The sequence below is a fragment of the Camponotus vicinus genome, unplaced genomic scaffold (assembly GCF_025532165.1).
Source record: "Camponotus vicinus isolate PSW18456_S1 unplaced genomic scaffold, iyCamVici1.0 SCAF_14, whole genome shotgun sequence".
Classification (NCBI taxonomy): domain Eukaryota; kingdom Metazoa; phylum Arthropoda; class Insecta; order Hymenoptera; family Formicidae; genus Camponotus; species Camponotus vicinus.
In genome coordinates, this window is record NW_028141950.1 from 3,356,851 (window position 1) to 3,379,933 (window position 23,083).

The 23,083-nt window shown below is 34.7% G+C and overlaps 2 protein-coding genes across 2 annotated transcripts in view; one reads left to right on the top strand and one right to left on the bottom strand.

The window, feature by feature from the left end:
• L(1)g0289 (plexin domain containing lethal (1) G0289) overlaps positions 1-7,370 on the top strand; it is a 31,377-nt gene extending 24,007 nt beyond the window's left edge. Inside the window, exons 2-8 of the mRNA XM_083088123.1 lie at positions 730-1,157; positions 1,356-1,733; positions 2,773-2,965; positions 3,369-3,578; positions 4,333-4,728; positions 4,954-5,090; positions 5,373-7,370. Of these exons, the coding sequence (XP_082944249.1) occupies positions 730-1,157; positions 1,356-1,733; positions 2,773-2,965; positions 3,369-3,578; positions 4,333-4,728; positions 4,954-5,090; positions 5,373-5,441 (1,811 nt within the window). The 3' untranslated portion in view covers positions 5,442-7,370. The remainder of the gene's footprint in view (positions 1-729; positions 1,158-1,355; positions 1,734-2,772; positions 2,966-3,368; positions 3,579-4,332; positions 4,729-4,953; positions 5,091-5,372) is intronic.
• Positions 7,371-18,959: 11,589 nt separating this feature from the next.
• Positions 18,960-23,083, bottom strand: part of LOC145964969 (adhesion G protein-coupled receptor E3) — a 73,742-nt gene continuing 69,618 nt past the window's right edge. The window contains exon 11 of the mRNA XM_083088149.1: positions 18,960-22,723. Coding sequence (XP_082944275.1) covers positions 22,667-22,723 — 57 coding nt within the window. The 3' untranslated portion in view covers positions 18,960-22,666. The remainder of the gene's footprint in view (positions 22,724-23,083) is intronic.

Sequence of the window (23,083 nt, forward strand, 5' to 3'; positions counted from 1 at the left end):
ACGAATTTAATATGGATTATCGATTGCAAAAATTTTCCCTCGCGCGCGTGTCACTTTCGCCATCAAACTGTCCATTACTCGCGATCATATAAATCGAGGTTAATCCGCGCTTCATCCGCACTGATCTCGAACATCGTCGACAGGCTTGACGTCGACATATCGATTAAATGGACACTCGATCCCCTCGAAGAGAATCACATCGGCAAGCCGAGACAATGCACGTAACGCAATTATCAATGTGCCATAGATTGGCTCCAGTCATCATTCAATAATCAGTCGCATAGAATCATAATTGCGACGCGAACTCAAGGACGGATCGAGATAAGTTTCTTCACGTAGATATCATATCTTTTCGTAGGATCGATTAACACAAATAACAAAAAAGAAATGCACATTAGAATTGATAATATTCAATTAATAATAATTAATGATTTAACTGATAATAGTCAATTATTCTTTATGGATCTTTCTTTAAAAAAATTAATTATTTCTTAATTAATAATAAATTATTAATAGATAAATTATTAATAGATGATTAAAATACTCCGAAAAGAGGACTCTGAAATACTTTATTTCGTCTTTAATCGACGAATAATCTTTACAGAATCCGAATTAAATTCCTTAATATCGTCTTCTTTATTTCAATCTCTCTCACGCAGCTTTATCCAGCATTGAAAAATATTTCAAAATCTCGAAATCACGAGGAAAATCATCTTCTTTTCATTCTAGATGAGTCTTATTACAAGTACCTTAGATCGATGGGCGACTGTTGTTTGTTCGATCATCGATCTTTGGAAATCAGATTGATCGACCATGAGAATGTGAGGACACGCCGAGCGACACCCGACAAATCGGTGGTGACGACCGAGCAGAAGGACGAGCCAGCCAAGGATCAACCATCGGCGCAGCCGCAACAGCAACCGCAGCAACAGCAGCAACAAGCATCGCAACTGACGACATCGAACACGACCAACGCATCACACGATGTAAAGTATTTCCCGGCTTACTCGACTAGCGAAGCCACCGTTCAAGTCAAGCCCACCGACGCTATTTCCAACGCTACTGTCCAAGCATCCAAGGACGCCGACGTCACTTCCGTCCCCAAACCGGACTACAAGAAGAAGGCGGCATCGCAACCGGTGAAAGTCGATGATACAGTACGTGCAATGATAGATTTATAGCTGAATAGAGAGACTTATTTCGAAAATTAAATGATCTCCTTCGTGTAAAACAAGGCCGCTCTTAAAGTTTATGAAAACTAAAAGAGAAAAGACGAATTAATTATATGATTTCTAGTAAAAAAAGTCTGGATAAAATTTGAACAATCTGTGACTTCCCTTCATAATCATTCGCAGGCGACATTGAACGATTGGGCGAATCGCACATTGTCGACTCGCAACATCAGCCTTTCCAGTAAGGAGCAACTATCATCGGATGGCAAGACCACCAATCAGACGAAGGAGGCGGAAATAGTGAAGGATGCGACAAGCGGCACCGAGGATGCTGACAAACACGACGACATCAGCGACATTTCCATCAGCAATATTTCCGATGTGACCAACACCACGCTCACGCAGAACAACATCACCAAGACGATCTACGACACGCATCAGTATTACAACAGCACCTTCATCGTCGACGCCGAGATCTGCAAGAAGTATTGGGTCGACTTGGACAATCATCCGGAACTCAGAGTCAATCATCTGCTCAGTAAAAGTCATCGACGCGCCGCGGTGAGAAATTCTTTCTTAAGCCCTTCACTGTCAATGACCCTTATAGGGGCCAAAAAAATTCGTGCCACTTTTGCTTCATGACCCCTATAGGGGCATCTTGAAGAAAACATGTTATTACTATTACGATTTGGTTGTCCTTGGGTATTTTAAGGTTTTTGAGGTCGCTGAATTCGAATCTGAAATCAGAATTTCGAACTTCAAAATGGCGGATCAAAATTCAAAATAATTTTGGGTTTGAATAAAAATGGGTTTCTTATCGTTTTTGGGGTCGCCGAATTCGAATCTAATATCAGATTTTCCAAATTAAAAATTGCAAATTTAATATAGCGGACCAGAACAAATACCAGTTGCCATACATAAAAGATGTACACTTTTTTCTTCAATTACTTATAAATCCCGCTATCTGCCGAATCCAGAGTCACGAATTATCAAATCAAGCTGTTTGCACAGAAGTGGAAACGTATACCAGTTTTCAAGAAATAAAAAAAATAAAAAAACGGAGTCAATAACCACCACGTTCTCGATTCGTGACTCTGGGTTCGGTAGAGAGCGGGATTTAAAAATAATTGAAGAGAGAAATATACAACCTTTATGTATGTCAACTATTTGTTCGAACTCTGATCCGCTATATTGGATTTGCCATTTTTAATTTGGAAAATCTGATATTAGGTTTGAATTTTGCAACCCTAAAAATGATACACATTTTTATTGAAATCCAAAATTATTTTGAATTTTGATCCGCCATATTGGATTCACCATTTTGAATTTTGTAATTCTGGCTTCAGATTCGGATTCGGCGACCTCAATAATATTTATACTGACGTATTCATGCAATTTTAAAAACTTTTTTCTTCAACACACTTTTGGCACGGAAAGTTTCTTTTCGCTTGACAGTAAAGGGGTTAATAAGGCGATTGTTATGTGTACAAAAAATCGATCACAAAATATATATAAATAAAAGATCAATAAAAATGTTGAAATCGATCTCAATTCTAGGAACAGATTTTCTAAACATAAATTCGAAATAAATTCGTTGCAGACCGTCAAGTTGAAGTTCGATTTCCCTTTCTACGGATACAACGTGCGCAACATCACCATCGCCACCGGCGGTTTTCTGTACACTGGCGACTACGTGCACAGCTGGCTAGCAGCCACCCAGTACATCGCACCGCTCATGGCGAATTTCGATACCCGCCTGTCGAATGACAGTTATGTCAAGTACGCTGACAACGGTGAGTCATCGGATTCCCCGACAAACAGCGTCCGAAGGACGTTCGTTTTTACATTTCTCTCTTTTTCGAACGAGAGCTATCCATAGTCAATCGCCATCAATCGAAGCCAAATGTCTAGAATCCATTCGCTTTCGCGTTTCCTCTTGCAATAGTTTAATGTATGTAGATTTTTATTAAAAAAAATTTGTCTTCTTGTTCTTTCATCTTAATAAATTCATAAAAATTCATCGAATTCTTCTAAGATTTTCTCATTCTGCTTCATCGTTCGCGAGATAAATCAGGGATCAATTTACCGGTCCCAATTATGTGCTAAGCAACTGGTAGCAAAGAAACGGCGCAAAACATTTGCGAGAAATTCGCAGCGACAAAGTATTATATTTTCTTTTCATTTCACACGCAACAGGCACGGCGTTTACGGTCGAATGGGAGAAGGTGGTGCTACACGACCACCCACATTCCGGCGCGTTTACTTTCCAGGTGACCTTGCATCAGAATGGCGACATCGTGTTCGTCTACTCGATGATACCGCTGGTGATCGAGCGGATCGAAGACACGATGCATCCCGTCAAGGTCGGCCTCAGCGACGCTTACATTATGGATCGGACTGTATTCTGTGAGTATTGTTTTTATACCGTTTACAGATGAATGTTTACGTAATAACGTCGTGGCGGTTACCGCGTAATAACGTTTGCATCATCGCTATTAAACATCAAATATAGGAAAACATGCGTGTGCATCTCTCTCCAATTGTATATCTATCTGCGGAATAAAGAATGTTGCAACGCATATAAAACCTTAAAATAGTGATGTGGACAAAGTTATTATGCAAAAAATATATGTACTATCCGGTATAAATATCTACAAATAAAATCTTTCAAATTTAATTCGAGAGAGTTCTTATATATATTTAAAGAATTTATATAATAATAATAAATTTATATAATATAAATTCGGCGACTTTCGGCCCGATATTTTTCTCGCCTACAACATTACAGGGGGGAAAGAGGGATAATAATTAAATAAATTCTCGAATTGAGAATTATTTAAATTTGCTTGGTATCGTACCAAGAAAATTTGTGCCCTGCGCACACAAATAAGTTTCAACGAAAAAATTATTTTCTCGTTGAACTTACGCACTATCATCCGCGTTTAGTTCTTATGGCCTTTAAATTTAAGTTTATGTTTTATACACAGAGTCTAATTTCTTATATAGTTATTTATAATATAAATTCTTTAAATAAAATATAAACAGAGATAAAATATAAATAGAGATTATTACACAGTTTCTTATTTCAAGCATCTTATATAAATATATTAAAAATTACATATTCCCCTCGAAAATTCGAATCACCGATCTCGTTTCGCAGTTGTGCGCCGAAAGACCATCTACGAGTACCATCGTGTCAACTTCAACCGGCAGGACATAATGAACTGTACGGTCATCTACTTGAAAGCTTTGCCCACGTGCCTCAACTTCGACAACTGTTGGGACTGCCTGACGAAGGTGCCTGATTTTGACTGCAAATGGTGCTCGGAGCTGAACAAGTGCAGCACCGGCACGTCCCGACATCGGCAGGAGTGGCTGCTCAAGGGCTGCGATGTTCGTAATATCAAAGAGGCAAATAACTGTCCGGCGCAAATCACGACTTACAGGGGTGAGGAATACGATCATGACGGTCACGTACATCCCGAAAAGCCGATCACTGCCAACGAGATAAGCGCCAAGCAGGAGAGACCCGATAGCGGTCCCTTAGATAACACCAGTAAGCCATTATTCGTTTGCCATTCGTCGCTCGGATAATGTCCATCAATTAAAAAAATTGCACGACATGATTAGCTTCCGCGACTTTCTAATTCAACATCATTCGATAATTAATCGTAGATGAAATAATCGAGGCGCATAGTTCTATATTTTTTTCCTTTTTTTTCAAAGAATATAACGAATTGAATCTTATTATATCGAGCGACTCATTCCATTTATTTTTCAGCTCCAAACAATATGAATATGGGCGTCTCAGGAATAATCGGCATTCTCACCATCATTGCTTTAGTAGCGGGTCTCGCGGGTTGGGGCATGTATGCCTATCGCAACCCCCATAGCACATCGGGACAAATGCTAATCAGGGTAAGAAGAGTGTATATTAAATTAAAGACGACACATTCTTATGGATAATATTACGCAAATCATCTTATCGATCTTTTATATGCTTATTGTATTTTCTCATTATTAATCGATTGCTTGCATTGATTTTAATTACTGATTCGCTGACCAAGGATTAAATGTTAATGGTTGGTTTATCTCTCTTATTGAATCTTTTGATTACCGTTATTTTCTTGCTTTAAAGTCTTAGATTTGCAGACATATTAATTTTTTCTAACGGATCTCTCACTTGTCATGGGATTTCAGTATCGTCCGAGCCAATGGAGCTGGCGAAGAGGCGAGGCCCGTTACACGGCCGCGACCATTCATATGTGATGAGGTGTCGACGGAGATCAAGTCACAGTCAACTGCGAAACTGTCGGACCAAACTTCCTATTAACTGTACAGCGTACCGAGTTTGCGCACATATATAAAACGTCTACTCGCGACGACGCGCAGAACTCGTCAGGCTTGCATTCAATCGCATAAATACGGACAATCATTTCCATTTCATTTACGACGACACGTGGAATCGATTCACGCCAACAAGCAGCAAGAGAACGTTTATTTTATCTTTTTCTTTCGGAAAAATATTTGATTATAATATATAAAAATTATGGTATATTTTTTACATATATGTACAATATATGAGACTATATCTCATACGCGATCGAGAATAATTAAAATTAATTGAGAGAAAATTTATTTTGTTGAAAATCTGACGTTTATTTACTTAGACGAGTTTGCGAAGCTTCGAACGATCGCGAATGATTTGATGCGACATAAATTAATGTCCAAGAGATCGCTCCGCACGATCGAATGTATCGAATGGAGTTTAGGTGTTTTCAGGATATATTGTGAAGTTTTTCAAATTGCAATCGATGATCCAAGCTGCAGAGATAGGAGCCGATATTGGAAGAAAACCACTCGCGACGGTTTTTCGCAATGTTATATTATATGATGATATGATCGTATAATATATCGAGGTACGGACGATTTCTGAGATCACTTGCCCGTCCGTCGAGCATTTATGTGATTCTTAGCAGCACATGGTACATTTTGTTATTGTTTAAGAATTCGTTTTTTCTTTTTTATCGTTAGACAAATTGCAATAATTGTTTTATATACGTAATATTCGCACGGCAGAGAGAGAAACGTTCAAAAAAATAAAAAAAAGGAATTTTCGAATATTTGGAACGTTCCGAACTAGCGTGTTGAAACTACAGTTTGATAAATATCTCAACTGAGGCTGCGTTCCAAAATTCACTGCCAGTACTGAAAATCTATAGTTTACGTGACGTACATTATAGATTTTCAGTACTGGCAGTGAATTTTGGAACACAGCCTGAATATCCTCGAGTAATCGATAAAAAAAGAAATATATTTCGATTCAGAATTTAAACTGATGGGAAATTCGTCCTTAAAATTATTTACACATTATTGTATACACATTCCAAAGTATATCTATAATTTCGAAAACTACGAAGCTATGTACAAACTGTAATTTCATCGGCGCAATTTATATTACATATATAATCATATATGTATAAATATATGTATAAATGTATGTATAAATAAATATTACACATGTAATTATATATATATATACATATATGTATATATATATTACATACATAATTTTTTATACATATATATACAAATATATTTTAGAAAGAGATGTTTTTTGAAAGAGCACTTTATATAATATGCGTGATATGTTAAAAAAATTAAGAGATAAAAAGAAATTGAATAGCACACGAGATATAAAGATTTTATATAGCATCTAAAATATATATTATTATAGATCCTGAGAGTGTATATAGTAGTTCTACGAAGCAATATAATTTTTATCTAATTTTAAGTGTATAATTCACATTGTCAAAGGGTGCCTTCTTCATAAAAACTTTCGATCGACATATCGTATATAATAATAAATAAGCAACGAAGGGAGAATCTGAGAAGGGAAAATCTCATTTTGTAAATCGCGAGAGAAACGTTGCTTAAAACGCGGCTCGATTCAAAAGATTCGTTTCGGTCCTGTTTGCGAAATTTGAGAGAAACGCAATTTGTAAAAAGTATTGCAATTTAAATAAAATAGTCGATCTGCGTCGATTTATTGTCACATTGAGATCAATGGGTTTCATCGTGACGATGAGCGGACGACGGACTAGAGTGAATTATTGTCAAATTATTGTGAACGGCTTTTCTTACATTATTGTGTATGATTTAACTCATAGTTTGTGATAATAAATATTATAATTATTATAGTACGCGTAATGTGTTTTACCCGCAAAAACACCTTCCTCTGAAAAAGTATCTTGCAATATGTAAAATAGGCAATATAAAAATGAAATAAAATATCTGTTTCTGATAAAAACTATGAAATATGATATAATTATCCACGATGTAATTATTTACAAAAGTAAAAAATATATTTTATATTTTGCTTCATTCGAAATTATATCGCAAATAGCTTCCAGCCGATAAACAGGCAGCTGTTTCGTCTTGCGATTACCAGATGACACTGAATGTATTAAATTGTATTCGCAATCGCATACCTACATGTGCTAATGCAACTCGTGTACAAACATTATAATATAAATTGCAAACAATACGTGAGATGAAATCCCAAAGTTAATAAAATACTATTATCAAATTAAAACAAATATTTGCTAAAAAATACTATTATCAAATTAAAACAAATATTTGCTAAAAAATATGATAATCTCTTTGAAATTAAAATTAATATTATTTTTATATTTTATTTTATTGATATAAAAATTTATTCTATTGATATAATTGATATTAATAAAAAAATAACCGTTAATATGGTGTAAGCGACATATGTATTAAATGTTAAGGATAAATTTATATGATAAACATGATGTACTTTATAGTTTTAAAAATGATATCGTGAATATTAAATATTATAGTGTGACAATACGTGCAATTTGGATGAATAATTAATAAATCTCATTTGATAAAAAATTAATTCGCGTCTTAATCATTGCACCTATTTTTCATCAGCCCCCTCCAGCTTCTAATATTTGTGGATATTCTATATCACAGCCTTCAATTCTGTTTTTAAAGATTGCATTATCGTTCTATAATCTATATAATAAATCTGCTTATTTTTTTAATATATAAAATGCATATCAAAAAAATTCCTTTTATATTTCTCACTTGCAATCTTTCACATATTATTTTTGTTTTTATAATACTTTATATTTTTTTTAATGAAAAAGAACTCTAAATGATTCTTAAAATATCGTGTCTCTTGACGCTTTTCGTATTCTTCTGAAAAGTAGCTTAGCAGCTTTCTAAATTTCTGTTAAATTCCGTACATGTTACTGCTATTATTCCAAACCATTATAGAGTATAGTGCTGAAATCTCTGCCGTCAAGATCAACGCGCTGAAACCACTTAATTTCGCGATGAGGAAATTGCGACAAGAGCACTTTCGATGCATCGTATATAGCGCATGTTGTAGCACATAGAACATGTGCAGTCCTAATACCTAATACATGTCAAAACGCATATGCGTTTTCACGGAACCTTTGACACGCCGCCATCAGGAATTTCTCTCGCACGAATTATGTAAAAAGCACGTAAAAAAAAGATATAAAAATAATCCGAGTGTTCACAAAAGAGATCTACCAGTAATAAGAAAAGAGATACTTTTGTATTTTACTATTAAATAATATGACTAAAAGAGAACAGAATTATTAGTGACAGATATTTGTAATATCTGTTATTATTTTAATACTGATAAAATCTTTATCAACAATAATGGTAATTATAGGATCGATTTGTCTTTTCATGAACCATCCGATATGCTTGGCGTTTTGTGAAGATGTCTCATCCCGAGAACTTGCTAAGGAGAGTGTGTAGTTGGCATAACGAGAGTATTTTCACACACGAGCGAAAGCTTAATGTACGCAAAATATTTAAATAATTATATCCTTGCTGAATTTATAATTTATGAATATTTATATTACAATCGATAGTAGATTAATTGGATTTATACACGTTTTGCTTGCTTCTTGGATGTTTATTTTATGTATTAAAATAATATTAAATTATATTTAATATATTTATGTTTAAATTTGAGAGAAAGAGCGTATTTTCATGAATTTGCAAATCTAACGGATGGGAATTTGTCAGATGCAAAGAATTATGTAAATTAAAGCTGTGATTAAGTCTATGATCAAAATAGTCTGAATATTACGGTTTATTAAATATATTTATTTAATTATTTTATTAAATATATTTTAATATTTAATAAAAATATTTAATATTTAATAAAAATAAATAAATTATATTTCTTTCTCTCGTAATTTGATATAAAAATTAATTGAATAATCAATTAAAAAAATATATTTTTTTCAAAAGTTATATCCTTCTTACTATACAAATGTTACGTGTTTTGGTTGATTTCTGTATCATTGTGAAACATTTCAGATTGTCTTGAATTTATGACTCACTAAAATAAATCTTTCTCTCTCTCTCTTTGTATATATATGCTATTTCCTCTGAATTTGCGATGTTATCATTTTACACACAAGAGAAAAAGCGGCATCTTTTTCGTTTCCGAGATTTATTCCCGTGGATTTTTGAAACCGGGCTTTATCCGCGTTTTTATTGAGTCTTTCTACAACGAAGGGGATTTCCGGCGCGTAAAGCGCATCCCGTTTCACCTCGGCTATACGTGACAAAAGCCACTGCTTTTCGGTATATCGGGGATGTTACACTTTTTATCACGCAATAAAAACCTTTCACAGTCGCGCAGATTTCTTCTTTGTGCGTCGATACTTTTTACAGAAAGATATATTTCGCGGTTTAGTTATAGAAATATTCAAAACTGAAAAAGCAATTTTGCGATTGTATTAAATATTTATTAATGCAAACATATTATTGATAACCATTTGTACTAAATTGATTGCAACGTATATATTGGTATGCTATGATATACTATGGGAATAGATATAATTTACAAAAATTTTCAGAAAAAATACAAAGATTTGATTAAATATAAAAATTCTAATTTTTTTGTTATTTCAAGTATTACTGTCAAATTCGAGAGATGGAGTTTGATGAAAGAATTAATTATTAGAATAGATATGCTCTCAATTTCCAATAAAATAAAAATTTACATTAAATAAGAATACCGTCATCTAAGGCAGAATATGTTTTAATTTCAATTATCGGCAGATCCTCATCTCATTTAAATTAATTACATAAAATTTACTAAAATCTTAGAATAAAAAAAAATGAGAATATTAAAAGCAATGGCCTGTGCAGAGGAATATCGCAATATTTCGTCGCATGTGTGTCTCTTTACAAAACGTCAAGTACTGTCGAAGGATTTCCAAGCGACATCCCGGATTGCGATAGCGAAATTTTATGAGGTCGCCATCGCAATATCGGCACATCGATTCGCAGTTGCGAATATCGTGCTGACTCTATAAACGTGGTGACACGTGTGATATTGTCGCTGACGTTTATGTTGATTATGTCTCAAATGGCAATTGAAGTTTTTTTAAGTGAAGCGTCAAAATGTCGTATCGAAATAAATACATACGTTGATTAATAATACGTTGAATAATTAAAATATACACGAATAACGTATAATTAAAATATACACGAATGTATCGACATTATAAAATACCTTTAGCGACATTTTTTCACATATAATATATATTTATATATATTATATAATATAATATATTTCATTAGATATTTCTTTTTAGACATATCTCAATTATATTATTAAATTCAATTCAGTGCAAAATTAATAAAGTTAACTATTGTCATATTTTCTATCAAAATTTGCATTTCAATTTATCATGGCAGAATTAAATTAATAATAAACATAAAGATGTACGTAATAATAACATTTATACTGTAAACATAAATATGTTGTGTCCTAAAATGTGTTTACATCATAATTTGGTTTATCAAACATGGAATGTCTAATAAATCAATTAATTTTCCATATTTTGTCGCTATGCGATTTTACGCATCTTTTTGTAAATTCTAGTAAAAAAAAATTCTGCTTGCAAAAATATTACACTATATGTTATCTCCAGCGGAATTTTCAGCGTTTTTGCAGGATAAACAATTCATATGTGCTTCCCTTTGGAAAACGTTTGCGTTCGGGATTACTTGGGACATGTCCCACGTTTCGCGCGGAGCTTTGGATCCGTAAAGCGAAAAAAGAACGCTCGAGAGCGCGTCAAAGAGCGAGATGCGCGCGAATGCAAATTGCAAGGTTTTAACGAACGTCTCGTAAAGTAAGGTATACTTTTGTAGCTTGCAAAGTCAAACACGGACAAGTGTCCCCCCAGGCGCTGCTTGCTTATTGTTAATTCAACCGAGCCACCGAGCTCGGCGCAGGTCTTTGCTTAACGTCCGTGTTTGACTTTGGATCTAGACAGCAGCCGTCGACAAACGCACAACTCACATCAGACTACAGCATTGGATTGTGCGTGGTACAGATCGGCGAGCTGAAACTACGCAGCTGAGACTGCTAACAATGGAGGAGCTTTGGGGAGTATTAAGGTCTCTTAGAACTTGAATCTTTAACGCGAGGAAATTCTTCTTTTCTTATTATTTTTAATTTAATTAATGTGCGCCAGATTTAATTCTCGACCCTATTTTCTACATTTTCCAGTTGAGTGATATATTGGTCGTTAGAATCATTAGTTATGAGTACATTTTAATTACAATTTAAAGTATGGTTAATACAAAGTATTCCACTATTATATAAATTTGCAAACGCTTGTTTGTGTCCTTTATCCCTTCGCCATTTAATTAATACGTAATGTGTGTTTAATAATTATTTATCATCAATTAATTAATAATGTACGACGTAAAACCATTAATGTAATATGAAATTACATCGCGATTGATTAGCATACTGCTATTATTAATTATCAATTTATATATATATATATATATATATATATATATATGAATTATATATATAAATATTATATATACATGTTTTATCGCGATTATTATTATATATTATTTTAACAAATGTATTATTGTGTACATTGCTTCTTGCGGATTAATCGGACGAAAAAAATAAATATTTCCGATCATCCCTCGGTAAAGTGCAAAAAAACCGACGAAACACGTCGAGCTCGCATCCTGTTCGAGAACAAAAAATGAAATTGCCTTCGGGCCCGTCATTCGCAGTTGCTATACTCTCGTTCGGCACGAGAGGGGAAGGAAGAGTGAAAGAGAGAGTGGGATGACAGCGGGATACACACGGCAATTTGAATTGCATCAGAGCGTGACGTGAGCGTAAAACACACATTGCCCGCGTTATCGTACAAATACCGTTCTCTATATTCCGTGCATTTATATTGCTGATCTTCTTAATGCGCCCGCACGTGTTTCGCTTCCCATGAGCTCCCCACCCGCCCCCCAATTTCCACCCCCTATCGGTTACGCGCGCGTACGCGTTTACAATTTTTTATTATTCCGCTCATTTTTATTTTAATTTTTTTCCTCCATGTCTCACCTCGCCATTTAATCGGGCGAGTTTCTCTCTCACGTCTCTGGCGTAAACACGCGCGGGAAAAAAAAATATATATATATATATACGGTTATTATAAATCCCGGCGTTTTTTTCTGGAGAGGGGAGTCGCGACAAGCGAAAGGCGCTTTTAATGCCGCCTGATCCATTAGTTGCATTGAATCGTAATTGAAATCGACGTCAGCGAAATAAAATTGCATTTTTTTATCCTAGTTCGAGATAAATAATTTTTTTATTTCTACCTCCGCGCGTTTGAGAATCGGAACAATTAGTACGACTGCTACGAGATCTGTCAGGAAACTTGACGTTATAATTTGCGTAAAGTTTACACGGGAGCATGGAACGTTCTTTCAGATCTCGTTTTCATATCTTTCTGTGGCTCTCGTGAGGCAACGAGTGAATCGCTAATTTAATGGGAAAGAATTCTCATTCTACATGCGGGACATATATTACGCGGTTAATAAAATAGGAGAGTCGTTGGTGCGGTTAGAGAGGATAATTGCTTGCAACAATTCGCTCGGAAAAGGGAATATTATCTTTGCGAGGATATATAAAATACACAGGTTTCCCCTATTTCTCCAGGGAGATGTAGTTATACGCGCTATCATCTCGTAGCAATGGTAACGGATAGTTAAAAAAAAGGAAATAATTCTCGCGTGACAGAGAAGCACGGTATACGCGACTCGCTTGTGTGAACCCCGAGCGAAAATAAAAATTCTACCGACGATATAACGGATGATTGTTAACGACGTTTTACGGTGCGATGCTTGGTGCCGCGGAATTCGTCGTGTTGCGTCGCACCACGTCGGCAACATTGAAATATTACTTCTGCATTTTCCCCGCAATATAAATCCCCTTCCGCAGGATGCGCTGAGATAACTGTCGTAACGACTTCGGGATTTATGATGCCTCACCGACGGTATTTTTTTCATCGCCATTGTTAGACGTCGTTTATTGATTCTTTCCTGTCCTCGACTACAATACGTCTCGATAAATGTATAAAAATTTCATTTTTCCGGGCTTTAATCCTACAATCTCCTAACAAAGATACTACTCCCCACGCCTGCTTTTGAGAGATGTTAAAGTGTGCTATTAATTAGAAATGGGCTATAACAAAAAATAGAATGTATCATATATAAAGTATACCTTTATCTTCGTCAAATGAGAATTATATTCACAAAAAGTATTCTTTTATTTTTAATTATGCATTATAAAGAGTAAAAACAAAAATAAATTTTCTCAAGATTATTACGTGAGATTCTATTCGTTAAAAAAAACAGAAAAAAAAGAAAACGGATTTCATATGCATATATTCGCCTTGAAATCGTGCGCAGATAACGCGATTAAAACTTCACCCGTTTCGCGAAACGCGCAGAAATTCACCGGTATTTCTTGCCGTTCTATTCCGCGACCGCAGAAATAAAGGAACGCTCGTTTTTTTCTGCTTTAGTTATAGGATTTTAGCGCACCCAGATGGCGACCATCAAATACGTCGGCATTTACATATGCGAGGAAACCACCTGTTATTTTCCGCGTCGCATTTTTCGAGCGTCGGCAAAAGTACGAGGGATAAAAATACCCGCCGGAAAACTAGTCTCCGGGAAAAGTATTTCACCGACGTAAAAAACGCGGGGAAACGTAGGAAAACTCGCGCGGAGAGAAAAGCTTAGCTACTTTATTGGAATTATTATTCGGCAACATCAGCGCACGTAATAAACCGTCACCCTCCAAGTACATACTTGGCCGATGGAATACGTAAAAAAAAAGACAATCGTGCTGCAGAAATTTCACGCTAGATCCCTCGAGCAAAAAGTTAAAATTCTTAACTTAACTCATATAAATAGGTCGCACGAGCGGCAACGAGAGAAGAAAGATTTAATTTTTCATCTTAATCCTTGAAGTAGATTGCACTGCGAGAACGACTCGGAATTGACAATTATAAATCTATCGTAGTTCAATTATAAATGTGGGATTTATCTTTGTTGAACGGAATTTTCCTGTAACGGAAAGTATCAACTTCTAGTACAGGCAAAATTAAGTTTTTCTCGGCACACCTTCTATATAATAAACTCATTAAAGATAGAGCTTCGAATGTATGTAAATATGTACATTATACTTATTGCATCGCAGATGCAATGGGAAAAAAGATCGCAACTACTAAAAGCTGCTTTTCCGAAAATTACAATTAAAAGAAGAGAAAAAAAGATGATTTTAAATTATGCAAATGGAATCTCCATCCTCGTTCTATAATATCGAATTGGAATCCTAAAATATCTTGTATAATGAAAACTAATCTGATGTGAATTAATCAGATAAACTGTGCAAATTTTTCTTCTGCAAATAGTATAATATTATCTCTAATGTATCGAGCAATATAAAATAATTTTAATGATTTAAAACAATTTAGAAGAAATCATTTCTTGCTATTTTTAATAATTTCATAACTTTTAATGTCTATGAAATTAATCATAAATGTTTTAAAAATTCCACAACATTGAGTTACATTAAATTTTGATATCAGCCCTTCACATTTACTATTGTATATTGCTATCAACTTTATTTTACTGTCATTATTTTATTTTCTGGAGCTTCAATTATTTTTCTTTATTTAAATTGAAAATCTCTTCTCATAATCATATCTCGATGCACTTTTATAATAGACACATAGACCTCATGATTCTTGTAGCATATCGAGCCTTTCCCTTTAAAGGTTGATGGCGCCGAGTTTATTGGTCATCGTTTCCCACCTGGAGACTCAATTGAAGAACAGATGTCGCGAGTAGAATAAAGTAAACGCATTGCGCGATGATAACAGGCCGCAATCAATTGCGTGATCGTGTGCGAGTCAAACTGGATTATAGGTCAGTTCGATGCGGCAGACCTTGACTTCTCGGTAAAGAGAAAGAGAGAAAGAGCGGGTCGATGTCGAATGGCTCCAGACATCCTAGCGCCGACAAGGAGAATTTCCTCGTTTTTGAACATATTCTGGAATATTGAAAACGAACGCTTTTCGACGATAGCATGTTTGCATATCCGACACCAAATGTAGATAAGATATAAATAAGGATTTAACAAAAATATGATCGCGTATTTTATTGAAGAAGCGCACTGATTTCATAGTTCTTATTAAATCTTATTAATTATTAAATAAAATTAAAATTATGAACTCAAGATATTAAAATGTCGTGGCTCGAAAATTTCAAGAAATCATTTATGAGAATTAAAAAATGAGGATTATTATTTAATATTATTTTCGAAAAAAATTATATATTTATATCTGGCGATAATAATTAGGTTATAAAAATTCGTTTTTGTATATATCTGCTTTCTCTTTCTCTCTTTATGCATCAATTCTCTTTTTCCTATATTTAGTAAAATGTTATGGGATTTTTTTAAATATTTTAGCGATCAATTTTTTTACAAGTATATATTATAATTTATAATCTTTAAAAATAGAAATTTCTTTCTTTTATTTTGAAATATTATTGTATTTAAAAGTAAATAACTGGGATTAATTTCTCTTTTGTACGTTATTTTTATATAAAATATAAAATTTATACTTCTGGAATATATAAAATTTATGATATAATTTATAACAATGATGCATGGATTTTAAATTTTAAATATTATAAAATTGAAAACACACACACACTCTATATATTTGTTATATAGAAAACTTTTAGTTCAATGTATAAAAAAAATTCCATAAAATTTACTTACATATAGAAATCCGACATTAGAATAAACATAGAATTTATTTCGCGCGGAAATAGTAAATTCAAAAATTAAATTTACTCCAGTAAACCGCACTTAATCTTCTTCCCATCCTCTGAAAAACTAAGGATTACGATGCAATCTTTTACTTTGTTCACATGGTGAACATGTCTTTAATCCAGTGTTTCCCAAGCTTTCTTCCTTGACTACTGAAGTAATCCAATTTCCACGGCACAGTACAAGAGAGAAACCCATTAATCTGTTGGTTAGTAACTCGTTCTATTCGAATAAAAAAACAAGAGTTTTTTCACGGATTAAAAGTAAAATAGTGAAAATTCGTTCCGGTTATATTTCACTTCACAATAATTTTTTTTTAAATAGAATTTAAAAAAGAAAATTGAAACAATCAAGAAAAAAATACTATTTCTCTCCCAAAACTAATTTGCAATTATTCTGTTTTTTCGCTTTTATTCTTTATATAATTCACCAAAAGCTTTTATCTTTTGACGCTGAATAATTTTGTAATCATCAATTTTTTTTGCTTTCAAAATTTTATTCCAAATAATTTATTGATATAATTCCCATTTATCTTCTTTTTCTTGTACAATTAAAAATACGTTCGATGCTCTTCGAGTATCATTTATAATTCACGGTAAACTAGTGAAAAGCCAGGAAGAAAGCTCCCCAGTTCCAGCGAAAGTTTAAAAAATTTATCTCAGTACCCACCTGTCCAAGGGAACTTTGTTGAATAGCCATGATTATAGGTTCGTTTCAATAGCGTCTTACTCACTTAAATAGCGTACGAGGGAACACGAAGGGAGGGAGACCATTGTGTCGAGATCGCGATTTACTTATATATGACGTCGGTATCAGCGCATTCTATTTAACGATCCTGCATTAAGCTTTAAGAGTCCGTTAACGAATGTCGACCCCAGCATTCTCGGAGCAACAATTGTGATGGTCCGAAGCAGTTTCTCGCGACAGAAGAACGAGAAGGCTCAACACGCTCAAAATTCTCTAATTAACTCGCTTGGAGAATGTCTTCTCGCGCAAAATTACAAATTCACGAGATAAGTCGCCCGGTTCAGTCTTCGCGTAATTACACGAAGTTAATAACGAGAAAATTAGCGCGAAGGAGAAAAGCGTTATCAAGCTTTTTCCTTCCTTGTAAAGATTAATATCGAGAACAGAGCGCATTCTTGCTAGAGTCATTAAGACATTATTGTTTTGTTTTTTATCGTGATATTGATATGCGTCATGTTGATATTATATAATATTCTTTTATATATGTGAAATATAAATTTTATATTTTGTATAAAATGAAGTTTTTAATTTCATATAATATAAAATTTAGACTCTGTGCAATACATCATAATATGATAAATTATATTTTTATATATATTCCAGAAATATAAATTTTGCATTTTATATGAAGACGCATATAAAATTATTTTTTACAGATGTAAATCATTAGGATTTAGCTGATGGACATCGAAAATGTGTCCCTAACAGAAATGAATTCTTTATGAAAATTTGATTGCAAAGTTTCCACTTTTCGATTTCTATGAACATTTTAGGATAATTTTGGGACAAATATAATGCTATTATCGGAAAGTACAATTTTTAAAAAACTGTACGCTAAGAAAATGAACCGAAAAAAGACAGTCGATGTATTTTTATATGTCAGCGAAAGATTTAACGTATATGTGTATTCTGCAAAAATGAAAGATATAGGAAAAAATGAGAGATTTGGGACATTCTATGGAAGCATACATATCAGACGCAAAAGATACAAATCCTTACCAATGTAATAGGATTACCTCCTCTAAATCTCGCGACGAGAGAGAGGATCGCGAAAGGATAATAAAGAAAGAATATTCGCCGGATACTGCGCGACGACAGTCATTTCCGCACACTTCAAACACATCAATAAATCGCTACGAAGGCCTGTTCCAAATGTCATAGTTGGCAGAGGGAAGATTGGGAAGATTAGGAATGAGAACTCGAAGATGACGATGAAGAGCCACGAATCTGACGAAATCAGGTGAGACGAAATCTCCTCTGCCCCCTTCAAGACTTCAAAATATTTTATTATTTCGTCGTGACTATACATGCGTCGCTTACACGTACATACGTGCATGCGTGCCGCCATTACACAAGTACTAACGCAGAATTGCACATAGGTCATTACCAAGTGTTAATCGCGAATGCGGGAATGCCGGCCGCGAAACCTCCACCGCATTCTACGCGCGATCACGCAAATATACACAGCATGTACGCAAAACATACGTATATATGGTATATACATACACGTACACATACGGCGTTGCGGATTCCTCACGATGAGAGATCGATATTCGCACGTCGAATCCAGTCGATCGATAACGCTCGCGAAATACATGATATCGCGACGTTAACCGAGGATATAACGGACGAGCCTGCGTAGACGGAATCCGGATTGGGGGTTGTTTGCGTGAACGCGCGACACCGCACGATTGAGCGATCGATGGAGTATCCCACCATATTACATGTCGTCCCGACACGTCTGTACGACACGTATATCTCCGCGACAGGAAGAGATTCTATTTATAACGAAGCACGTTTGTTCTCGACGGTCTTAGGTATGGTTCATGTTGCATTTTCAGTTTTTCCATGACGTGTCGTCGGATCGGTTATTGGGAGAAAGACACGCGAAAGGAATTTAATTCAAACTCGAAAATGTATTATGTGAAATGGAATTTTTTCTCGCAAAGAATAGACGTATTAAAAAAAATTCATTCTTATTGATATGAAAGAAAATGTAGTTCTTTTGAGAATATCAAATAGTAATAATATATAATATAATCTTATTAAATTATTAATATTATTAAATTACCACAGATAATTTAATAAAGACATGTGATTACCTTTCGGAAAATTTAGAGAGAATCAATATACATTATATATCTTTGAAATTGAGAATTATATTTTCAAATGGAAAATATCCTTCAATATTTCTGAATCTGTTTATTGCAAGAATAATTACAAGGCAAATAACAATTTCCAATTAAAAGTCAAATTAAAATCAAGAGACGAATATTTCAAAATATAATTCTCGTGACAAAATTATAAGAATCAATAATTGAGGTAGTCATAATGAGCTCACAGTGGGCTTTATGAGTTATAGAATTAATTCAATTATAGGAACATACACGAGGAGAGCCATAATTATCCCACTGTCACAATTACTGTCACGAGATTGCTCCTGATTATTCATCGACCGACAGAGATCTCCCGGCTGCGAGATAGACGTCAATTGATAGCGCGACCCTCGAAGTTGGACTCGACGAGCACCCACTTGTCGTTCGACGTTTGTGTACAGAACGGTCGAGATTCGCGGACATGTATCGATCAAGGTTACCACGAATAGGGACGATTTCTCGGACAAACAATTTCGCGCGTCCGGCATTCAATCCGTTGGAACGCTTAGAAAATTCAAGGATATTATTCAACATTGATATGTCGGCCTACGTTAGACATCGCTTTGCATTTCACTCGCTCGAATCCTTCGAATGTTAGCCAACAAACTAAGCCAGGATCGGAAGGACTAAACACACCCGGCTCGATCGATCGCGTCTCATTCTTGAGTCTCCTCGATATTACATACATTTGTATGGCGTTTCGATATACAGTCGCTAAATAAACGTACGCCATCATTTTTCCCCGCGACTTAAGATAATTCAATGACTTTTAAAACACAGCAACTATTACTGTCACTAAATATATATTCGTCACACAACTCGATAGTCAATGTATATTTAAAAAATTCTTTATTTCCGATATATAAGAGTGCTTAATTAAACGTTCATTTACCTTAATTCATACATTTTGACTCGTGTTGCTCTCTCAGCAAGGATTAAAGAAATATTTCTACATCTTTTCGGTGACTTTACACACACGCGCACATACACACATATATTCTCTTCTTATTTATATGTTTAATCAACTCACAGCGCGCCCAATTTATACACTGTTCTCGTCCTTGATTAGACACCATTCAGAGAGAAGAAACGCGCGAATGCCGTCCTCGTCCGCGAAATAGAAGCAATAGGTATCGATACATCACCGCTGGTGGCGGTGGTTTCAGCTCGCCCTCTACATTCGTTAGAGAAAAGGGGAGGAAAGGGGAGAGGAACCGGTTCTTCGATCGATCGATCACCGGTTTTCACTCCCTTCCTCCTCCCTATCTGGTTGAAAAAAGATACGTTAAACGCGAGGGAAAATCCAAGGTAAATCGTGCGCAAGCGACCAGCGGCGCCTTCTATTAGGATTCTCCCTATTCACTCTCCTCCGGCACTTCATTCCTTAAGTGACCTCTACAAATTGAATTACGGTGTACAACGTCGATCTACCCTACGGTATCCATCATCGCGCGGACACCACGCTAACGGCGATCAGGATCGCAAAACCGTCGTATATAACGTCGTTCCAGTTTCGGGATTCGCCTAGGAGAAACCATATAACTCTTATTAATGTGAAACCATATAACTCTTTTCTGTGGTCGCGTATTTAAATTTTATCGAGATACCAGGATTAATCCCTCGTAGGACAATCCGGGAAATCTGGGTCGCGTTTAAAAAGAGAAATAATTTTCTACACTTGCTTCTGTGTGCTCGCGTTGAAATAAATTTGAGATAATTAATATTTACAAAGTTCCTCCCAAATTTGTCCAAGAAGTTGTTAAAATTGAGAGACCTGGAGCTTCCTCCGGAATGTTTCGTACATTAAATATACGAATATTTATCTCATCTTCATAATTGTCGCGTAACGAGAAATCTTTTTATATGTAAATCTCGAAATTACTACAGCAATATTTACGCTAATCAGATCTCAAGAAAAGTCACTCGTGACGATACACGTAATAAAATACGGTTATATGATTGCACATTAATTATAGATTACATTCCTGTAGATTACGAGCCGAAGATTTCCAAGAGTACATTGAAAATAATTAGGACGTCCAGTATCGAAACACTCGTCACGCACGGGATTGCACAGTTATAGCATATTTAACATGATATGCATATCACATAAGGTAGCTGCATACAGATATATATTGCATATTCCTCGCCGCTCGCGTTCCTCGCTGAAGCGCGAAATCCTCCCCTTGCTATTGAAAACCATATCGAATTGTCGTGGTGTTACATTGTTGTAACATTGTGCGACGTTACATACGTCGTAATCAGGTTGCAAAACGCGATCAGGATTACGGCGACGTGCGATTCCAGTCTTGAAAGCCAGCCGACGAGAAATTAGTCATAATTAATTTCTCTTAATTTCTGATACATTCAACATCCGATTCGATAGATTTTCGATTCATAATCAGCTGATCACACACACACAAATGTATTTTAAATTTATTTTAAATCCATTGTTATTTTCTTGCCAATGAGAATAATTAAATGCAGACGAAAATAATTAATAAATTAATTTTTCGCGCTCAGAGATTGACTTTAATAAATTAGTCCTTCAAGTTTGTCGATGTTACTTTAGAAAGTTTGAAAAGATGAAGTTTACAGTTAATCCTTTCACTAGAGAAGTTTAATTTCGTGTTCATTTTATTAATTTTTTTATAGTTTGCGCGTTAAACATGTAATATATTATTTAAAAACTTGATCAAAATTTATATAGAACATGTAACGTATAATAAATCGCTTATACAACACAAAATCAACTTAAAATTAAAGTCGTTTGCAACGTTCATATAGGAGATATAATTAATAATAATTATATCGTGAATTAAATAAAAAAGCTTGTATATGTGAATACCAACCATTTTGAAAGACAATAACGTCACAAGCAATATTTAATGAGCCATTTATATGGAATTATAATGCTACATATATATATCTCTCTATAAAGTTTTCATAAATTTGTCGAAAATTACAGAAAATTTTAAATATTGTAGCAGTCAATATACTATGAGAATTCTATCGACAAAATATAATTTTAAGAATTCTCCATTTCCTTCTTCTTTCTATATCTTCTCGAGTTTCTTTACAAATTACAAGTTTTTCGAAATTTCTCCGTGAAAATGTTAGTTGAAAAGATAATCTACTAAAACTTGGAAACTAAAATCGCTTGTCACGGAGGAAAAATTCCGGTCGCACAGAGAAACGCAAAGTTACGAGAGAAATATCAACACATATCTCGATGTAAAAATAGTTACGCTTCGCGGATCAGAGAATGGCACCAGTCGTTGCCGGTTCTCCTCTTCGTTTCCTGCCCCTCGTTCCTTCCCGAGGATAGTCCCATAGATCACCTAAACCGGATCTGGCGCGGGTGCGAGCAGCTGCATGCTACTGCTCGATTTCGCGATCTGCAACGTCAACGTCAGAAATCGGGCGCTATAACGCTATTTTGGTGTCAAACAGAAAGCTCAAGCACCACACAAAAATAACACGCAAAGACAAGGAAAAGCCAACTTATTATCAGCGAATAAGTCTAACAACATCTTATTAATCTTAAATTATAATGTATATTGATCCTTTATAAATAAAATGTTAAAATAATTTTCAAGATAAAGAAGTCGAAAGAATTGTCTAGAACCAAAGCATTACACGAATAAGATACATATAACTATCTAAATAAATCCGCAAGATATCTCCGCAAACCGAGAAATATAACACCGGATAACCGAAAATATAAGGAGCAGAAGGGCGCGATAATTTAATTCAGT